Genomic DNA, 21,106 nt, shown 5'->3' on the forward strand with positions numbered 1-21,106 from the left:
TAGCAAGACAAAAAGACTTGACAAAATAAACACTTGACAAAATGAACACATGCCGTGATTTTAATGAATGAAGGTAGAGCGTGATAAAAAAAACATAAAAACTCAAATACATAATTTCATTTTAAAAATCTTAAAAACTTTGATAAAGATAATTTTTTTCTTCTTCTGAGTCTATCATATAACATACTCTTTTAACTTCAAAAACTTTGAACTTATTTTAGAAATAGCGTATTGAGTAAAATGGCTCCATTTGACGCGTGTACTCAACAACGAAATGCTGTTTTGGCGGTTCCTACAAGACCAACATCCGTTAGTTTCCGATTTCATTTTCTTTGCTTTTCTTCAACCTTTTTTCATTAAATTTCATCACAATCTCTTTGAACAGTCAACTGTTAAATGTAACTTTTGTCCCCTTTAATCTCTCCTTTTTAAAACGATGTGATCAAAGGGATTCATCTAAAAGGTAATGAGACTATGGGTTTGGTGGGTTGTTTACTAGGAACCATTGGCTTCGGTATTGGAGTTCTCATTGGTTTGTTCGTTGGCTTTCTCTTATTCATTTACAACGAGCCTGCAGACGTAAAGGTAACATACTTCTTTGAAATAAGCCTTTCTAACTTTCAATCATGATTCAATATTCCAGTCTAAAATGCTGGGTTTGATGTCTTTTTCTTGTTGGGTTTTAAGCTTTTATTGTAGAGTTATTAAATTTTATTTATTTATTTCTTGCTTTTATATTGAGTTTGGTTTATGTTTACATGTTGGTTAAACACTGCTTTCACTGATTATCAATTGTCCAATCAAATGATTAACAGAAAAGTCAACGAACTTTTTTCTGTATTTTTCTTGGTCAAAGTACATGATCACATTTTCCCGTTTTCTTTTGCCCTCTGCTTATAATCAGTAGTATTTTCTTTCACTTAAACTTACACTTTCTCTGCTCTTGCATATGTTAATTTCATTATTTGGTATTCGATAAGAACATTAGAGCAATTCAAGTGAAGCTTAGAATCCCAACCAAAGCTCTCATTATATATATATTTTTGGTAAGGGTAATGGGTAGTAGTTGTCCAAAGATCAAACCCAAGACTGATGTCAACTGAAGACTTGAACCGAAGTGCTTTACCCTTTTATCTGTAGTTCAGTTGACAAAGCCCTCGTCATATCACTCATGTTACTAACTAATTTTTGCCAAAGATATGATGTTAGGATGCTACAATGATGGCATAACACCTTCTAGTTTGGAAATGTCAATCAAGATATTCCTTAGGAGCAATGTTTCTAACTAATTCTAAGCATAAATTTGCAGGATCCAATAATCTGACCACTTCATGATTTGGATACCATCTCTCTGCTTGATATTTTGCCTGAGATTCCTTTATGGACGAAGCATCCTGATTATGATCGAGTGAGTTCCAATATCAGTTTTGCTCCATGCTTTGCCATTTGTTTCTTCTTATGGTTAATTTCTTGGTTTCCTTTATTAATTCAATCCTTGTATAAAAGTGGATTGACTAGTTGAATAGTTTTATCTCCGACATTTAGCGTTTCCTCAATAAGGTGATTTGCTCCAGCAACACATCTTCTTTCCTTGACAACATTGTAATTTGTCAGATAATAAGAGGCAATGTCATTCAAGTTCTGGAATTGAATTTATCATTAACTATTAACATAAAATTTTGTATAGGCTCACTCTTAGGCACTTAGCGGTATTATAAGAAGCATGGTGGAGCTCATATTTGGAAGTGCCTTATATTGGTATATGTCCACCCCCTTAATGTCTATGCGTTGGACACGAATACGTTAAGAGAACAGGGAGTCGGAGGCTCGGAGTTATATGCTTTTCTCTTATGTTTATCCTGGTGTCACGGGTTAAGGCCTATGACCATTACACAAAATGCGTATCATGTAAGTCTATCAATTAGATGGGATTAATTTGACCTACGGGAACTGACCCGATTCAAAGAATTGATGGAGAAGTCTGTCTATTTGAAGTCTAGGTGGCCTAATAAAATAAATATGAAAAATTAGGCTACCTTGATAAATAAGGAAAGTAATCTTAAAAGATACCTGCTCTGATAAGATTTGATTTTATAATTTAGGAAATTATGTAAATCCTTTAATTGTAAATATGTTTCGATCTCATCCATCGACGTAATTCGATGTATACTATCGATTTTGGAAGAGCTCAACTACAAATAGAAAGCCTCCACTAAGCTGTAAATCATTCATTGTTTCGTATTCTTTGAGAGTGAATACTAAATTGAGAGTGTTTACCCAAACATCTCTCGTGCATTGTTTTTTTTTTTTTTGTTACTATTCTATTCTTTTGAACATTCTTTTGGCTTGAGTTTACTTCTGCTATATAAATTGGTCTTGGAGGAATTTTGCGAGAATCCTCACTTTGTAGGAGTTAAGTTAATTAGGTGCATTTGGAACAAGAGAATTGTTTAAGACCGCAAGAATTGCGAGATTAAAAGTCTAATCCTATTACACTAATATGACCAAACATGCACATGTTATCAAACAGGATAAGTTTCTTTCTCTTATTTGAACATGTATTAAATGGGTCCCTTGAAGATCTTCTAAGTTTAGACTATAAAATGGGATTGATATTCAGTTCAGACCAATCTCATTTTTCTTTGTTAATAATAACTGAGTTTGGATCAAGGGTAATGATTTTGTCGCTGGTTTAACAGGTTGGAACACATGACAAGTTGGGAATGCAAATAGTTCCACTAAGATTGCTCACTCCTCATAAAACACAAGAATCGTCATTTAATTTAGTCAAGAACACAAACCCTAATGACTCTCAAAACAAGAAGCGAAGAGGATAGCTAGTGGTGCAGATGACATTTAATCCTTTCAAAGAGGATAATGAAAGATTTAGTGGTCCTTTAGAAAGATATGCAAGTAACGAAAGTGATGTCAGTAGGCTACCCATACCTGATGGGTCCATTTGTGGAGCCCGTTTTCTTTCTGTTATGATTCAAAGAGCTGAAGATGTTGAAGGAAAGTATCATCACAACCCTTATGCTTTGATTATTTTCAAAGAAAAAAGAAGAAAACCAAAGTGAAAATCTAGTTCCCTTTTTTGACATTTTATCTCAAAGCATTAATTGCCAAATTCCTTTTTACTGTTTTACATGGACATGGGAATATGGGGCATTATACCCTGTTGTAGCAATCATAATATTGTTGAAAAACAAATCTTTTCATTTCCTATAAACTTTTTAGCATTCAGCTTATAATTTAATTCGTTATCCACGCTTATATTATGTTACGTTTTTCATTTAACTGATCAAGAAAATAAAAAATTCATATTGAAACGAAAAATTTTAATTTATGTTAGAAGAGACACTTTTAAAAAATATGATCTATATCGATTATATTTTAATCACTTTCGACAGAAAGTTTAGATATCATGTCACTTTCTTTTTTTGTAACTTCAATTTTTTTATTTTTTTAAAAAATATGTGTATCTTATATTATTATGTTGTGTTTGATACATATTTGAACGTGGGTACGAGGGTACAATCCTCTAAATATTGAGAGAATTTTTTTCTCCTACTTGTAATGAAATATGCAGTCTCTGATCTTCCTGTGGTCTTTTTCTAGGAATCACTGGGGCATGTAGATATCAATCTTATGATGTAATTTTCAATGGACACATCAACGAGAAGTATGGTGTGATATGCATTGGTATATGATGGGAACTGCCTTGAGAAGAATCAAATTATAGCAAGAGATTTATATGGTGAAGTTCAGATCTTTTCCTTTCTTTATTATATGGGAATATGATTATTCTTTTTATACACATAGTGACGATATGTTTGTGCAAATTATACCAACTCTTTTTTTTTTTTTTTTACAAATAGTCTTGTCCCACCTGGTCCAATGCGAAAGCTTACTCGAAAAGTGAAAGAGTTTGAGTAAATATATAGGCTCGAAAAATGTATTTGAATAAAAAAATAAAATCCATTTAAAAAACGAGACGGGCCTTGGGCAAAATTTTTTGGCCTAAACTTAGTCTGACTTGAATTTGCAAAAAAAGTTCTTCTATTTTTTTTATTGTTTTGCCACTGTTTTTTATTATTTGCTATCATTTCGCTATTAAATTGAAATTATTTTTTATTATTGTTTGAATATTTTATAATTCTTGTTTTATTATTAATTTTGTTATTATTTTAGATGTATTTGATTTCTAAGTTGCACTTATCTTAGTGCATTTAATGTATTTTTATTTTTAATTTTTTAATTTTACTATATTTTTAAAAAATTATTAAGAAACATTTATTTTAATATTTTCAGTATATTTGATTATATTTTTAAATTTTTATACAAAAATTTTAATACGGATAAAATAAACTCAATTTTAACAATTTTATCTAATCTAAATTTAAATAAAATTTTAAATATATTTTTGAGTGGAATCCACACCTAAAATTTTTAAGTAGCCTGGCCTGAACGGCCATGGACCACTTTAGTTGCAAGGAACTAGTGATGTTTGGCGTTGCTTGCTGTCAAGAAACTAGTGAAAATTTCAAGTGTCCAATCATTCATATGATGTAATCTAGAGTAGAGTAGAGTAGGAGTTGTCCAAGAAGTCCTTTGACATTTCATTCAATCCGCGTAATGCACATAATTTTAACGTAATCAGTTTCATTTTTTTTTTTTAATATGCACGACATTATTTGCAGATAAATGCAACAACGTTGAGGAAATAAAAAATACGGTGATGTTTAGCGGGGCTGTTGTTGGTGTTCATCTTTTCTCTATAGTTTCCACTTCAAACTTAGCTTTGGAACTTTTTTTATAAATCCACAACTATTTTCATTTGTTTTACCGTCTAAGATTAATTTTATTTGGGTAAAAATAATATTTAGATAAAAATTTCCTAATAATGATAAATTTAATATTTGAACTCGATCCAAATATTTAGAGAAGTCTCCAATTGTTGGCCGTAGGATTGAGCAAAGAAACTAAAAGAATCTAAAAACCAATTTGATCTGATATATTCAATTTGGTTTAGGTTTTATATTATTCGGTTCAGGTTTTATAATGTTCGGTTCAGTTTCATGTTAATGTTATTACTCAAATTGCACAATTCAGTTTAAGTTCAGTTTCTCCTCTTGGAACCATTTTATACAAAAAGTTAAAATATTTCACAGCAACTAAATCATTTCTTAAAATAATAATCATAATTATAAGCATAATTCTAATTTTAAAAAATAGTTCATTAAACTTTATAAATATTTTATTTATAAAAGAAACAATTATACACAAGTTGTTGAATATATATTTGATAGTTATAAATTTAAAAAGTATATGGCATATTGTAATGATTCGATTATAATTAATTAAAAGAATGGTAAGTAAAACATTAGATATATCAATAATTTATGTATTAACTTTTCTTTTAACAACTTTAAATGATTTATTAACTTAATAACTTAACTTAAAATGATTTTTAAATGGTTTTATGAATGATTATAATATTAATGTAATTATTTAATTTACCTCGTAAATGTATAAATGAATTAAGAGCATGCATTATGATTATTATGAAATAAAAATATATATATATTAGAACTTTGGGGTTCAAAAGAAGATGATTCTTTTTTGACAAAACTCAAAATTTTAAAATCAAACCGCTATTATTGGTTTTGGGTATTTCCATTTTTATTCAATACAATTTTGATTTCAAAAGTTAAAAAGAAAATGAAAAATTTTAATTCAATTTTTGTTAAAAATTAAATCGAAGTGAATACACCCATGTGAGTGTTCGATCGAATCGAGTTAATTATGTTGACAAGTCATATTTTATCATCTAAATCAATTTAAGATTTTTTCGAATCAAGTCGAGTGAAATGAAATTCGAGTCAAATCGAATCGAGTGAACTGTTCGAGTTAAATTAAAAATTTAAACACGTCAAATTAAAATCAATATAACTAATTTTATGTTACAACACATAAATTTGAAACCACATATATTTGAAAACTTTTTCAAAGTAAATTAATAAAAAATAATTAATTAACTTATTTAAATCCCAAAATTATTATTCTAGAATTTTTTTATTTTTAACTTTCTTTATATTTTTTTGAAATTTTTATAATTTTTGAATTTTTATAAATATTTTTATTTTTAAAAATTATTTTGAATTATTTTGTAATTTTTGTTGGGAGAAAGACTAATTTGCTCATTTTCAAACTCAATAAGAACTAAAAGGGTATTTATACCAATATGTTATTTGAATTATTCAAGTTATTCAAATTGTAAAATTTAACTCGATTCGAATTCAAAAATTGAATTACCTATTTGATTTAACTTGAATAATTCGAATAACTCAATTCGATTAACTTAAAATTAAAAAAAAAATTAATTTTTTGATGGAGGTTGTAATTTAGAAACATAAAATACAGTTCTAATTAGTCCATTTTCATTTGGGTTTGAGGGGCTGTGGCCCTATGCAAATGTCGCTCAAACCCAAAGCCTTTTCCCTCAGCAAAATATCTAAAATCTATCGCAATCTAATATCTTATCAACAAAAATCTAACGGCCCCGATTTCACGATATGTAATCCGAAGTACCGGCGGCAAGATAGACAAGCAGGCAACTTCTCCTCCTATAAAACTATCTATAATGTAAGCTGCTCTTCTTAAACCCTCTCTCCCATTTCAAAAACCTTATCTTCTCTTTGGCTAAAGCAGAAACAAAGGCTAAAATGTCTGCAACATCTGCTTCATCTCTCATCCTCCCATCTCTCAAACCCAAAACCATATCTTTACCAAACCCAACTCCCATTTCACTGTCCCCCTTCTCTCTTTCCCACCGCCTCCATGCAAAGCCTCTCTTTTCTTCCTCTCTTCAAAGTTTCACGCTTTTAACAAAAAAGTCTTCTTCTTTTCCTTCTAATTTTGTTAGAAACGTTTCCGTTTCATCTGAGTACGGTCAGGAAGAGGGTTTATTTGGTAGTGATGATGAAGAGGCTACTAGGTTCTCCCCTGACTTGAAACTTTTTGTGGGCAATCTTCCTTTTAGTGTGGATAGTGCTCAGCTTGCCGGCTTGTTTGGAAGTGCTGGAAATGTTCAGATGGTTGAGGTAAATTTTTTTTTCTTTTTCCCCCTTTGCTTTTACCTGTAATTCACCATGTTTATGTTTATGTTTATGAATGACTTGCTTTGTTTTCATCATGTTCTGTTTTCACACAGAGGCTTGCCCTTTAGTTTGAATTCAAGCATAGTATGAACCTTTATTTCTGATATGTTGAATTATAGTATGGAAGAAACTTTTAATTTCGAGATGAAAATTGAATAATTAAAAAGACATTTAGCCAATTGAAGGGTCATGATATACATTTAGTGATTTAATTGAGCATCCATTGAAATATGGACCTTGTTGCTTCACTCCAATCATTTGGGAAGTTAACAAACTAGATGTACACTCCGTTTTGATGTGTTGAAATTATTGCTTTTGACAGGTGATTTATGACAAGGTAACTGGGAGAAGTAGGGGATTTGGTTTTGTAACCATGTCTACTACTGAGGAAGTGGAAGCTGCTGCTCAACAGTTCAATGGCTATGTAAGTCATCTTTTGGGGTGTTCATATGCAGATATGCGAACTTAAAGAGTATTTTGCACATTTAATAATTTAATTGCTTCGTTTACATGCTACTTAAACAAATATGGTTATCCTCTTTCGGTTTAGAGTACGCATGGATGAAGATTTGCATATTTGTCATCTTTAGAACAATTTGAGGATTGACATTTATGTTCTGGCCTTGGAACCCACTGCGGCAAATGAATTTTTTCAGCATCTGAATATAAAAAACTTCCATTTTTATTTGTTCTAGTTTCCTCAACTTTCTCTTTTCCAGCATAGTGGATGGAAAAAGGGTGTTTCGCAATATCGAGTATGCTTAAGTTTTTGACTGTATTAATATCTAATACCCCTGTGACGTTATCAGTTTTGGTATAAGGTTATAGTTTCTATCAGAAGTTTGAATCGAGGTTATCATAAAATTTTCTTGTGTTTACACTTGCTGATTGCAGGAACTTGAAGGGAGAGCGTTGAGGGTAAACTCTGGACCACCTCCTCCTCGTAGGGAAGAATTTTCTCCTAGGGCGAGAGGTGGTTCAACCATGGGTGCTTCAAATCGTGTCTATGTTGGTAACCTTTCGTGGGGCGTTGATGATTTAGCACTGGAGACCTTGTTCAGTGAGCAAGGCAAGGTTGTGGAAGCAAAAGTTGTTTATGACAGGGAAAGTGGTAGATCAAGGGGTTTCGGCTTTGTAACTTACAATTCTAGTGAAGAGGTGGATGGTGCTGTCAAAACATTTAATGGTGTTGTAAGTTAATCGTTACCTTGAGTTCTAATCCATGAATGTTTATAGCAATTTAGAGTCAATTAGTAGATGCTGGATAAGATAGGTCATTTGGCTGCTATATACTTTTTCAGTATCATTATTGACTTTAATATACTTGATTTTGTACAAAACTGCTACTTACAGAAATCTAATAACTTCATTAATGACTGTGAATTGCTTAAAAAAATTTGTTTGATGCAGGAGTTGGATGGCAGACCAATTCGAGTCTCAGTGGCCGAGTCTAGGCCAAGGCGTCAATTTTGAGTGCAACTGGTATCTACCGGTACTGCTAAAGTTCTTTGGGTATGAGTCTAAATCTTTGGGCACTTAATTGGTCTTTCCTTTTTTTTTATATTTCATCCATGGGTTATAGATGTTCAGTTTTCAAAGCTTAATATTTATTCTGGTATGTGTTGCTTATATGTTTTTTATTGGATTGCATTTTTATCACACACACTGAGAACAACTCTTTATGTTCCTAGGAATCTACAAACATGCAAATTGTAGCAGCTGCATTTGGATGGTATTCGCAATCTGTGCTTAGATTAGATTAGAAAGAGCCGATGACGAGATGATAATATCAATTGAAATATTTTGGTCATATGTTCCAAAAGTATCATGATTCAGTGACTGACATGCGCCTTAATTTTGTTTATTCAAGTGTGGGATTTCCAGTTAGCATTTCTTTTAGCAGTTTCTAGAGAGGGTGTGAATTTGTGCTTCTTTTTATCTAAAAGCCATGGGGATATACATCCATGAATTGGATAATATATCAAGAAGGGAGCTGACAAACTCTTCCCTTTTAATCACCTATAATTCATTTAGTAGCCTCCCTTCTTCACACACCATACTGCAATGGAAAGAAGGGAGCTCACTATAAGAACAAGGACAATTAGTTTTCTAAGTTTCAGTTGAAATGTGAATGTTTAATAATTCATAAATTAATTAGTATATTAACAATCTTATCTGATAATATTAATTTAAATTACTATCTATATCTTATAAAATCAAAAGATATCATAATTTTTTTTTGTAAAATAATTTTCTCAATATACCATAAATATCTAATTTTATAACTAAAATAACAAATATCTATATTTGCTCATGTAGTTGTCAAATTGTTCCCACTGGCTATCATGTTTAGGTTTTAAGCGTTATCATTAAATATCTTTTGTTATGGTCTCGTATAAAATCTCTTTTGAAATTTTAAAATTATTAAAAATATGTTATCTAATTTTATTATATTATTTAAACTTAAATCCAAAAATAGAATGCAAATAAAATTTACTTCAAATTGAATAAAATTTCTCAATTTAGGTATGTTAAAATAAAATAATTTTGTTTAATTAAAATATAGTTTGTTAACCTACAATTTAGTTATTAAAATTTAAATCAACTTAAAAAAATAAAGCTTATTAACAAATAATTAAAATTGTTGTAGTGATATATTAATAATATTGTAGTAAATAATGAAACCATAAAAAAGTAATAAATTATTATAGACTAGACAATAATTATAAAATCCATCATTAAAATTTCAAAATTTACTTAAGCTCTTAACAAGAATAAAAAGTTGTATGCATTTTCAAATGTAGTCATTTTTATTTTATTTTAAATCAAGTTACCTCACAAGCATAGATCATTAATTTGCATGTTTCTAAAATTGAAAACCTTTTAAAAATAAAATTATTGATTCAAATTTTTATAAAAGAGTAAATATTAATGGTAATTTTCTTAATTAAAGATTAAAATTTGCAAAATAATAGTAGTAGTAAACTATTGATAGCAAAAGATAAAATTCAGATACGGTCACTCCACTATTTGATGTTCAAAATACCAATTTAGGTATTAAAGTCAATAGTCAATTTGTTATTCATTATTCACTATTCGCAATATAGAATCTATCAATTATTCAAATAACATTGATGACATGTAGAGGTCATCATGGGTTGGTAAGCAAGTTTTTAGGTATGACTAATAGACTCGATCCTAATCTAAAAAATGGGTTAGAATTTTTGTCTAAATTTAACCCATGGATGTTAAATTTGGGCCTTGCCCAGGCGATTTAAATTTTTTAAATTATTATTCTTATATAAAAATTAAAAATAATTGTAACTAAAATAGTAACAAAACTAATAACAAAACAAAGATTCTATAATATTCAAACAATATTAAAGCGAAAACAGAACAATATTGAAAATGGCAGCGAAATAACAATGAAATAGCACATAAAACAGCACAAAAATAATCTACAAAATGTAATCAACCAACTAAAATATCTATATATTAAGCAATTAACATATTTGATTTTATAACAAACTATAAATTGTAAGCTAAATTGTATACTTAGAAAGGAATCGAAAAATCATCGTGGTCATCATTCTTGCAATTAATTTCTAAAATGAAATAAAAATAAATAGTTAGATAATCAAATTGATAAAATGTTATAAATTTATAACAAGAAAACAAGAATAATAATTACTTGTTGAAAATCCCTTAGCTCGCATCCAATCATCAAAGCAAACAATGGCTTGAACCATTTTTAGTTTAAGTGAACTCCTCAAAGTTGTGATAACTTTCTTCCCCGTGCTAAAAGCCGACACGGAAGCTATAATCAATATTAGAATTGCCAAAAGATCACTAGCCAATAATGAAAACTCATGATATCGAATTGAACTTTTGCTCCAATACATTTATTTGGCTATTCAACTCAAGCTCTAATACTTCCAAATAAATGTCCAACTATGACTTTTCACTCTTACTACTAGATTCACTTAAGTGTCATTTATAATCATCACTCAAATCATAATATCATCCCAAATAAGCCTTATTAACATTAAGTTGATGAAAACTAGAATAAACTAAATTATTATTCGAAACATTGGAACTCTCGACCAAAGAAGAAGAAGTGGATTTAGAGTTCTTAACATACTTATCAAATAAGAGTTTAAGATTGCTAAGAATGGTTTGCACAAAATCCTCAAGCATAAGTATCATAGATTGTAGTAAAACAATACTGCACATAATTTAATTTGTAATGAGGATCTAAAATTGTAGCACATGACAATATCAAAGAATACTCAATCCAATATTTATTAAATTTCTCTTACATTTACTTAACCATTGGAGTTTAAAAAAATGAGAACCTTTAACTGTATCAAGCAAGATCTAGTGAACCTTCCAAACCCCTCTAAAATAAAGATTACTCGTTGGATAATAAGAACAAAAAAAAAAATACGTCACATCCTAACAAATGTTCAAAAAATTGCAAAGAATAACAATATTTCTCCACTCCTCATCAAAAAGTATAAATATTTGATAATATTTATCTCGTTGGCCCCAATAATCTAACATACTTTTATAGTAAAAAGCATATTTAAACATCAAATAAGTAGAATTCTATCTCACACACAAATCTTGACAAAACTTTTTGGTTACATTCAAATGAAATCTTTTGTCGACCACATCATAAAATATTTTCCTACGAATTCTCGATTTTTTATGTACTTAATTCTATTTCAAATCTTACCAACAACATCATCAGTAAATTCCAAACTAGCTTTAATTATAGGATTCAATATATGTGCACAATATCTAATTTGAAAAAAAAAAAAAAGCACCATCACACAAAAGAGCCTGGTTCGCACGAAAACAATTTTTAAGAGAGGAAACCATATCATCATTATAAAAAGCATTATCCAAAGTGATGCTAAAAATTTTATTGTCTGTATCCCATTGGGATAAACATAAAAATAAGTTCATCCACTATGTTCAAACCATTATATGGACTCTAAACCTTATGATTAACTTTTGTAACTTCCAATCTTGACATGGTCTCTCTCTTTTGCATAATACATTAGGACAACTCGATGACACTCATCAACATCAAACTTGTAGGTTTTTATATATGGACCACCTCTTGAGGATGGTTGAGTGACTATGGTGTATTGAGTGATATCTTATTAAAAATTTTCAAACAACTATTTAGATAATGTCTTAAATGGGAGATTCCATTAGAAGATTTAGCAAAGAAGGTACTCTTACATTGATTACATTATGCCATCAATTCATCTTTGTTATACCTTATTAAATTTTTTCATACAACTATTTAGATGATGTCTTAAATGGGAGGTTCCATCAGAGGATTTAGCAAAGAAGGTACTCTTACAGTGATTACATTATGCCTTCAATTCATCTTTGTTCCCCTACCTTTGAAGTAGTAGACTTTTGACGTTTGAGAGCACTTTCATATTCATTAAACTCATTGTCCACAAGTATTGGAGTGTTCGAATTAGCCATTGTCATAAAAACTCAAGTCTTGAAATCGTAAAAACTTAATTAATATATAGGAAAAAAAATAAAAAAATAGAATTAAAATTTAAAGACATATATGGTTGGCTGCGGAAAAACTCAATTAGTAAAAAGTCAAGTCCTTTTTAGAAGGGGCACCCAAGGCAATGCTCCAAAAGAGAATATATATTTTAAGCATAACTCTCCACTTGCTTTCGCAGCGAAAATATGGTATGCATAATCTTTAACCATGAAGAAGGGAAAAGTAGTTGTTATATCTCTATTATTTACTTATACATAAGCTGTACACATACTTAAAAAGAAAAAAAGAAGCATATCATCCCACTACTTTAGTGTGTGTTACTTGAAATTCTTTGCTATCCATTTTGGTGTTTTCTACTAAATGGTAAAGCCATCAATACTTACACAGCAAATTGACAAACATGAAATGAACCAAGAAAACTCGAGCAGAATTTTTTAAAATAAGAATAACCAAGGTTGGTCAAATATTGGATGATATATGTGCAATTAATTGAATTAAAAAAAATCATGAAGATACAAGTGAATTAGGAAGGATAACAACAAGAAATGAAAATTCATATTGCCCAGTTCAACTTTTTCATCTGAAAAGCAACAACTTGTTTCATTCCACCTAGATTATGGTATTGGAAAGAAGTGAAAAACATCATGTTAACTTAAAATTAAAGGAATAAAACCAACCTTTACCTTATAGAACTTTCCTTCCTAATTGGTCTTATACTTGCGTACAATTTTTAGACCCCAAGGACCTAATCCTCCGCATACAGAATCGTCTAGAAAACACAAAGCAATTAATAAACTATTTCATTCCAAAAGCAATCAATGAAACTAAATACAAAACCAAACAAATCAAATTGGAATAAGAGAACTTTGACAACAATATAAACAGAGGAGACCCACAAAATTATTCCAACAACAATTTTTAAGGTAGAAGAAATAACCAAATAAGAGCCGATGGAGGGATAAGATTTTAGTTCTTAATAGCAATAGGTTTCCAAGTTTTTCCTAACATTTTTGACTCCCTTCTACTGAACCCAAAAAGTTGTTTTATTTATGGTGAGGGTTTTTTTAGGTTTAGAATGCTTTAGGGAGAATGTTGGTCGAGTCAAAGTCTTTGGGGGTCTAAAATAAAAACGCATAAGCAAAAGAAAAATTGAGAAAAGGGAAGAGAAAATTGACCAGAGCAATGGAGGAAACTAAACCAGTGGGAAACTGAGAGGGGAAGGGAAATTCCTAATCTAAGTTACCTTTGGGTTCTCAGTCTTGCTACAACAATGGTGAACGATGACGAACTAGTGGGTATGTAGTGGAACGGTGGTGACTGGAGTGGTGAACGATGATGGTGGTGGCTGATGGGTGGTGGAGTGGAGACTGGATTTAGAGTTGTTACTGTTAAGGATTACAAATAGAAATTTGGGGGGAGGGTTGCTTGAGGAAATCATGAAAATAAAAGAAAGGGTATAGAGTAGACTTGTTAAGCTTGGCTCGAGCCAAAAGACCTTAGGTCTGCCTATTTTGAAAATGCACCTGGTTTTTTGTCCAAGTTTATTTTTTAGACGTGTATTTTTACTTAAACTCTTTCTCTTTTTGGGTCTTGGTCAGATGGGCGGCCTATGATTAGATCTATTCACATGGCATTATAAATATTTTTAAAAATTTATTTTATTTTTGGATGCTTAATTTTTTAAAATTTCATTTAATTCATCTAAATTATAAAAATTTGAAATTTAATCACTAACATTTATAAAATAATTAATATTTTATCTTGACATTTTATTTTTCATATTCGGTTATAAGTTTTGATTGGTTGATATAGTCTATGGTAAGTACTTTTAAATGTATTAAATAAATTGTCTTAAAAGACTAAATTATTTTTCAAAAAAATTTAAAGGGTATAATTACAATAAAATTTTTTAATATATCTTTTATTTCATAATAAATAACGAAGACGCATTTATTAATTTTATAAAATTTGAATGCTTATTTAAGTATTATCTTAATATATGTTAATATAGATAACAAAATAAAAAAACATGAATTTAAAAATATTGTTAATTAAATCGTTATGGAAGTTATGTCAACAGTGAAATATTGTTAATAAAGACTAGATATTAATAAGTTTTGATACACGTAAAAATTGATGATTAAATTATAAATTTTAAAATTTTGCAATTAAAACACAGCTTTAAAAAAGGTTAAGTGATCAAAATTATAATAAATATACTTTTAGTTTTTTTTACACAAATTCGCCTATGTATTAATTAGTTAAAGTTAAAAAAATACAAATTCCTAAAAAACCACTGTGCCTCCTAATCCTACCATCTATTACTAAACCATTGCTCCCCGTGGGCGATGCCTCGGTATTGCAATTTCCTAGGGCCTGAAAACAAGCACCTAAACCCTGTAGAAGAAACAAATAGACATTTTTCAATGAAACCCTAAATTCATAACTTTCCCTTACCATTCTTCTTTGTTATTGCAAGCCGAATGTCCATTTGCGAGGGAACTAGTATTCCTCAGGCAGTGTGCGTGGGTCATTTTCTTCCCCCAGTTCCTCTAATCTCTGAGTTCCTCGGAGATTTTGTAAGAAATCCTATTTCTTCTCTAGACTCAACCTATCAAAACATTGTCTCCGCCTCCTCTAACTTCTTCCCCTTTGGTCCTTCAAAACGATGGGTTCAACCTCCGGCGGAGTTTCTTCCATCCATAAGGTCAGGGAGTAGCATCCTTTCCCCAATGTAGCCACCGCGTGCGCCACTTTGTTTGCTCCACGTGATATGTAACGAAACTCAATGCTCCTAAATCTTCTGGTTTTTTTTCTTTTATTTCGTTTATGATGACTCCAATAAGTGATCTATCATTTTTTGGACTTTGTAGTTTTTTAATGATAGTCATTGAATCCCCTTCGACTATTACTTCACCAAATCCCATTTCTTCTGCAAAGACAACCCCTTGGAGACATGCATATGCTTTTGCAGTTGTCGGATCTCGAACGTTTTTGACCGGGTAAACACACGAAACCATTACAAGTACCTTGTTGTTTCCGATAATTATTCCAGAGACTGCTTTGTTGTTTTGTTGTTGAAAAGTGATATAAAATCTACCTTGACTTGTTCCTCTATTGGGGGTTCCCAATGGGCTTCCTTTCTATTGTGCTTGCTTTCTAGTATTTAGTCTAATATGCTTAGTTCTATAATATATGCTTTGATAAAGCCTACCATGTCACATATCCTCTGCTGAATACCTTCATGGAAAAATTTGTTCCTATTATGCCATATTGCCCAGAATGAAACTGCTAGACATATACATTGATACGTGTTATTGATGTTAAAAGTCTCAGTTAAAAGTCTCAGCTAACTAGTGTTTCCATTCTTGATTTTCATTTATGGGTGCGAATATCACTTCCATCTGTTGGAGAACTTGTCTTGCAAGATTACAGTATTGGAAGATATGGTTGACCGATTCGTCTTCTTCATCGCATAGTGGACATAGAGCATCAAGCCTCAACTTACGGGCCTTTAGGTTACTTAATGTAGGCAAATAATTGTTTGTAATTCTCCATAAGCTGATTCGTACCTTGTTGGAAACTTTTAGGCTCTATAATTTTGAATATTTTTTTTTTTTTGTAGATCTGGATGTATTGTATTTTCATATCCTAGCATGTTTTGTTCCTCTGTAATACACCACTTGTAACCACTTTTAACTATATATTCCCCCTACTCGTCTCCCCTCCAGACCATGGTGTCTAGTTGCAAAGAATTCCCCATGGGGATGGAACCAATCTTATTGGTTTGTTCTTTGATGAATAGCCTCCTTAAGATGTCTTCCTTCCAGGTAATTGAGTCATGGTCAATTAGTTCCGCAACCAAAGAGTACCTCCAATTTATATTTTGAAACTGTAATTTTCCATATCCACGATCTGGAAGCCACACATCATTCTAAATATTTACTGATTTTCCATCTCTATTCCTCCAACCACTGCGTATCTCGTAAACGAAGGGTAAGATCTTAACTCAACATTCATAAAATTGCTCCGTGGGTAGTATTTAGCTTTCATAACCTGAGCGAGTAAACTAGTAGAATTGATAATTAGTTTCCATCCTTACTTTTCCAACAAGGCTTTATTAAACTTCAATAATTCTCTGAAACTAATCCCCCTTGCGCCTTGAGGGTACACAATGACGTTCAACTACACCAATGAATACCTTTATTTGTTTTTAAATTTTTTCACCAGAACTTACACATAATATTCTCTAGATCTCGACATAATGAAATCGATAATCTGAAGGACAGCATAGCATAAATTGGAATGGCTTGTAATACTGATTCAACAAAAATTTCTGAATCCTCCCATAGAAAGATTACGAATACTCCAATTTTTCACATTTGACAAAAATTTCTCTTTAATTTCTACTAAAGAGTTTTTCTTTTTCCTTTCCACCATCATTGATAATCCAAGGTATTTTTCAGGATTATTGGCGATACGAACTCCTAGATCGCTCCCTATTTGATGCTTGACTTCCTTGCTTATATTGTTACTGAAATAAATCAAAGATTTATCAAAATTTACCACTTGCTTATATTGTTACTGAAATAAATCAAAGATTTATCAAAATTTACCAGTTGTCCTGAAATCTTTTCATTTTCATTAATTAGTCGGCCTTTCCTTTGTTGCTTTTCCAAATAAGATACTATCATCAGCGAAGAATAAATAGGTTATTGACAACCCACCTCTCCCCACTTTCGCCCTTCAATTTTTCCATCCCTTTTTGCAATATTGAGAAGTCCTGAGAATCCTTCTGAAACAAATGATAAATAGATATGGGCTTAAGGGATCTCCTTGCCTTATTCCTCTAGTGGGATTGAACTCAACTCCTTTTCTTCCATTGAAAACAAGTGAGTATGAAACACTCTTGATATATTGCAGGATCAGTGATACCCACTTGTCACTGAATCTAAGATTTCTTATCATTTTTTCAATAAAATTCCATTCACCCTATCATATGCTTTGCTGATGTTTAATTTTAAGGGAAAAGAACCTGGCCCATATCTTATTTTCTTGAAAGAATGTAATAATTCATATGCCATTAAAATGTTATCAATAATCTGTTTGTCTGGCACAAATGCTCCTTGTGTTTCCTTAATGCAATAGCTAAGGGCTTTTCTGAATCTGTTAACTATAGCTTTCGAAATTATTTTGTATACTACATTGCAAAGGCTAATCGGTCTAAATTGACCCATATTTTTTTGCGTTAATACTTTAGGGATTAGGACAATATTGGTTCTGTTTATAACGCCTAATTCTTTCTGGTTGTTCAAAATTTCTAAATAGAAGCTAGTCACATCCTTTCCTACAATTTTACAATATTTTTGAAAAAAGAGAGTAAGGAAGCCATCTTTACTTGAAGCCTTTAGAGGAGCCATTGACTTTAACGCATCACATAATTCTTCTTCTTTAAAACTAGCTAAAAGTTCCTCATTAATGTAACACCCCAAACTCGTATTCGTTGTCAGAACAGGGTTTCAGAGTATTACCAAAACATTCAAAATATTTTTCAGATAATTCCTGTAAATTACTATTCATCTACCGAGATCATTAAAAACATTCATTAATTGGACCCTCGAGGCCCAATACGAGCATTAGAATCAAGTCGGGACTTAACCGAAAACTCATAAAATTTTTTGCGACATTTCAAAAAATTTTCAAGGTGCAGGGCTCACACGCCTGTGTCCCTAACCCATGTAACTCTCTGACTTTTAAGGCATGAATAAATTGAAGTCACACGGCCAAATCACACGCCCGTGTGCTAGGCTGTGTGGCAAATTTTATTTTCGAAATTTAGGTGCAGTTTTACACGGCCATGTAACAAGCCCGTGTTCAAGGCTGTGTCAACCACACGGCTGAGACACACGCCCATGTCTCTGCCCGTGTGCCCAATTTTGAGCATTCAGTTTCTCATTTTTAAGGTGCAGGGGACATACGGCTGGACCAAATGCTAATGGGACAAGCCGCGTGTCACACACGGCCAGGACACACGCTCGTGTGTCTGCCCATGTAGACAAAATAAAGCCATTTCCTAGCCTTATTTGTCACCCAAAACTTACCATTTTCCTGCACCAAAACTCAAAAACATATATCCACTAATCCAATATCATATTCACATAAATTTAGCCATCAACCATGTGGTATTATCTCATGCATCAAAGGATATAAACTTACTCTTATCATACACTTATATGCTAACATAATTCCAACAAGCTAACATATAATAAGCACTTATGTGATTACCAAAATGTTACTTCAAAAATAGCTAAACTTAGACCACCACTAGCTACTCCAATGGCTAGATTACAGAACAACAATTACAAGCCATCATTGGCTAAATAAGCTTATACATGCAATTATACCAAAATGAAATTTATATTTATACCAAAATGAGATAGTGGATAGTGTGATGACTGCTTCGACCGACTTACAACCTTCGCAAGCTTTGAGCACTATAAAATAGGGAAAATTAAACGGAGTAAGCATTTTATGCTTAGTAAGATCGTAAACGGAAAATAAACTTACCATTCATATTTATCAATACAAGCATACATAGTCATACTTTCCATAAATTTTGGATGAGTTTACTTAAACACAAACACTTAATCAAACAAGTTAATCACATAACCACATATAAATATCAACATAGATGAGCTCATCACATTACAAGCTTCTATTAATTTCACTTTTCCATACTTCAAAAGTCTTTTCCGTCGAACTATTGAACTTTCGATGGATGTTCGGGTAAAATACACATGTGCAAAAGTACCCATTAAGGTACATAATAAAAAGGCACACTCTTGAGCCGTACATTTTATAGTAAGATTACCGGTTTAGCCTAAATCCTATCCGTAGCATATGCTCTAGGGAGCTTAATATGGATTACCTGTAACACCCTAAACCCATAACCATCATCGGATTAGGATTACGAGGTATTACCAGACAGACAGAACATTTCAGACCAATTCAGAATCACAGACATCACATAACATGCTTCAATATAACTAAATCGTCATTATTTAACAACCTATTCAAATCCATACCAAAACACATTAAAAATCTTATTACAACAACATGCCAAAATGTTCATTTCATAGCTCAATTATGGCACCTTCTAACTCATGCTTAAACTTACCATTTCTTTAACTTGGCATATTTCATAATGATCATCACGTATAAGGCCATATAACCGTTACAATCATACATAATTTGGCATCACAAACCATTTACCAAAACTAAGCACAAACGTACTATTTGTTAGCCAACTCTCATGGCATAACATATATACATATCAAAGTTTAATACATAGACATTCTAGCCTATACATGTTATACTAAAAAAAAATATTTACACTTTCAAAAGTACCAAAATGAGTTTGATAATGTGATGACAATCCTCGACTATCCTCGAGCCTTCAGTAGCTACGATAACTCGTACAGATTTCGGACGGAACGAGTCAACTATTCAACTATTTTGGACTTCCCTCGATTTAAGTTCGATTTTCTTTGTTCTTGATCTAATACAATTCAAATTTAGCCATTCAATCATTCATTTCATTCAAAATAATCCATGAACACATATTTAGGGCACTTTACATTTTAGTCCTTACATTTTCACACTTTGACAATTTAGTCCATTTTTCACAAAATCAAAATTATGCAAAATTCACCAAGACTATAGCTTGGCCGAATATACATAGCTTCCATACAAGCCCAATTAACATATTTAATTCACAATTTAGTCCCTCAAAACCTCATTTTCATAAGTTAGCCCAAATAGCTTTATTCCATCAAAAATTCAAGAACAAAGCATGATAATCTCACATATATCTTTCATAATCCATATAAAAATATCACTATGCTCATATAATCATCAATGACACATTTCATAATCTTCAACAGAAACAGAAATTCAGATATGGGTTTTAAAGAACACAAAGCAATGATCATAGAAACGTAGAAATTATCAAAAACGGACCAAAGTACATACCTTAATCAACTGAAACAAGTGCCGAAACTTAAAGCTCTTTTCTTTCTTCTTTTTCTTTGATTTTCGGCAAGAACAACATGATAATGGCTATTTTTATGTTTTGTTTTATTATTAAACATATTATTACACAAATGACTATTTTAACCTTACCTATTTCATTTTAAAATCCATCAACTATTGTCCACATTTGTCCACCATTAAAACAAATGGTAAATTTGACATGCAATGACCCTTATTTTAAAAGCCAAGGCCAAATAACCCCATTAACAATTAGCATGCAACTTTTGCATTTTACGCGATTTAGTCCTTTATCAAAATTAATCAAAGAAACAGACAAATTAAATCACAGAAACTTCGCAAATATAAATTCACA

General features: G+C 31.2%; 1 protein-coding gene and 3 long non-coding RNA genes across 4 annotated transcripts; 3 read left to right on the plus strand and 1 right to left on the minus strand.

Annotated features, from left to right (window-relative positions):
• Window positions 1–369: 369 nt before the first annotated feature.
• On the plus strand, window positions 370–4,879 carry LOC108459923 (uncharacterized). Its single transcript, XR_001867435.2, has 4 exons — window positions 370–585; window positions 1,310–1,408; window positions 2,700–3,757; window positions 4,701–4,879. It is a non-coding gene; the product is annotated as an uncharacterized LOC108459923 (long non-coding RNA).
• A 1,751-nt stretch (window positions 4,880–6,630) lies between these two features.
• On the plus strand, window positions 6,631–9,050 carry LOC108460849 (29 kDa ribonucleoprotein A, chloroplastic-like). Its single transcript, XM_017760527.2, has 5 exons — window positions 6,631–7,103; window positions 7,483–7,584; window positions 8,055–8,351; window positions 8,571–8,672; window positions 8,852–9,050. Exons 1-4 carry the CDS (start codon window positions 6,726–6,728, stop codon window positions 8,631–8,633), a joined length of 840 nt encoding a protein of 279 aa, XP_017616016.1. The 5' UTR covers window positions 6,631–6,725; the 3' UTR covers window positions 8,634–8,672; window positions 8,852–9,050.
• A 1,621-nt stretch (window positions 9,051–10,671) lies between these two features.
• On the minus strand, window positions 10,672–14,321 carry LOC108458250 (uncharacterized). Its single transcript, XR_001867264.2, has 2 exons — window positions 13,946–14,321; window positions 10,672–13,471 (listed from the first exon to the last, which is right to left on the minus strand). It is a non-coding gene; the product is annotated as an uncharacterized LOC108458250 (long non-coding RNA).
• Window positions 14,322–14,989: 668 nt separating this feature from the next.
• On the plus strand, window positions 14,990–16,404 carry LOC108458295 (uncharacterized). Its single transcript, XR_008281649.1, has 3 exons — window positions 14,990–15,477; window positions 15,576–15,704; window positions 16,138–16,404. It is a non-coding gene; the product is annotated as an uncharacterized LOC108458295 (long non-coding RNA).
• The last annotated feature ends 4,702 nt before the right edge of the window (window positions 16,405–21,106 follow it).

This window comes from Gossypium arboreum, chromosome 4, assembly GCF_025698485.1.
Source record: "Gossypium arboreum isolate Shixiya-1 chromosome 4, ASM2569848v2, whole genome shotgun sequence".
NCBI classification, from domain to species: Eukaryota; Viridiplantae; Streptophyta; class Magnoliopsida; order Malvales; family Malvaceae; genus Gossypium; species Gossypium arboreum.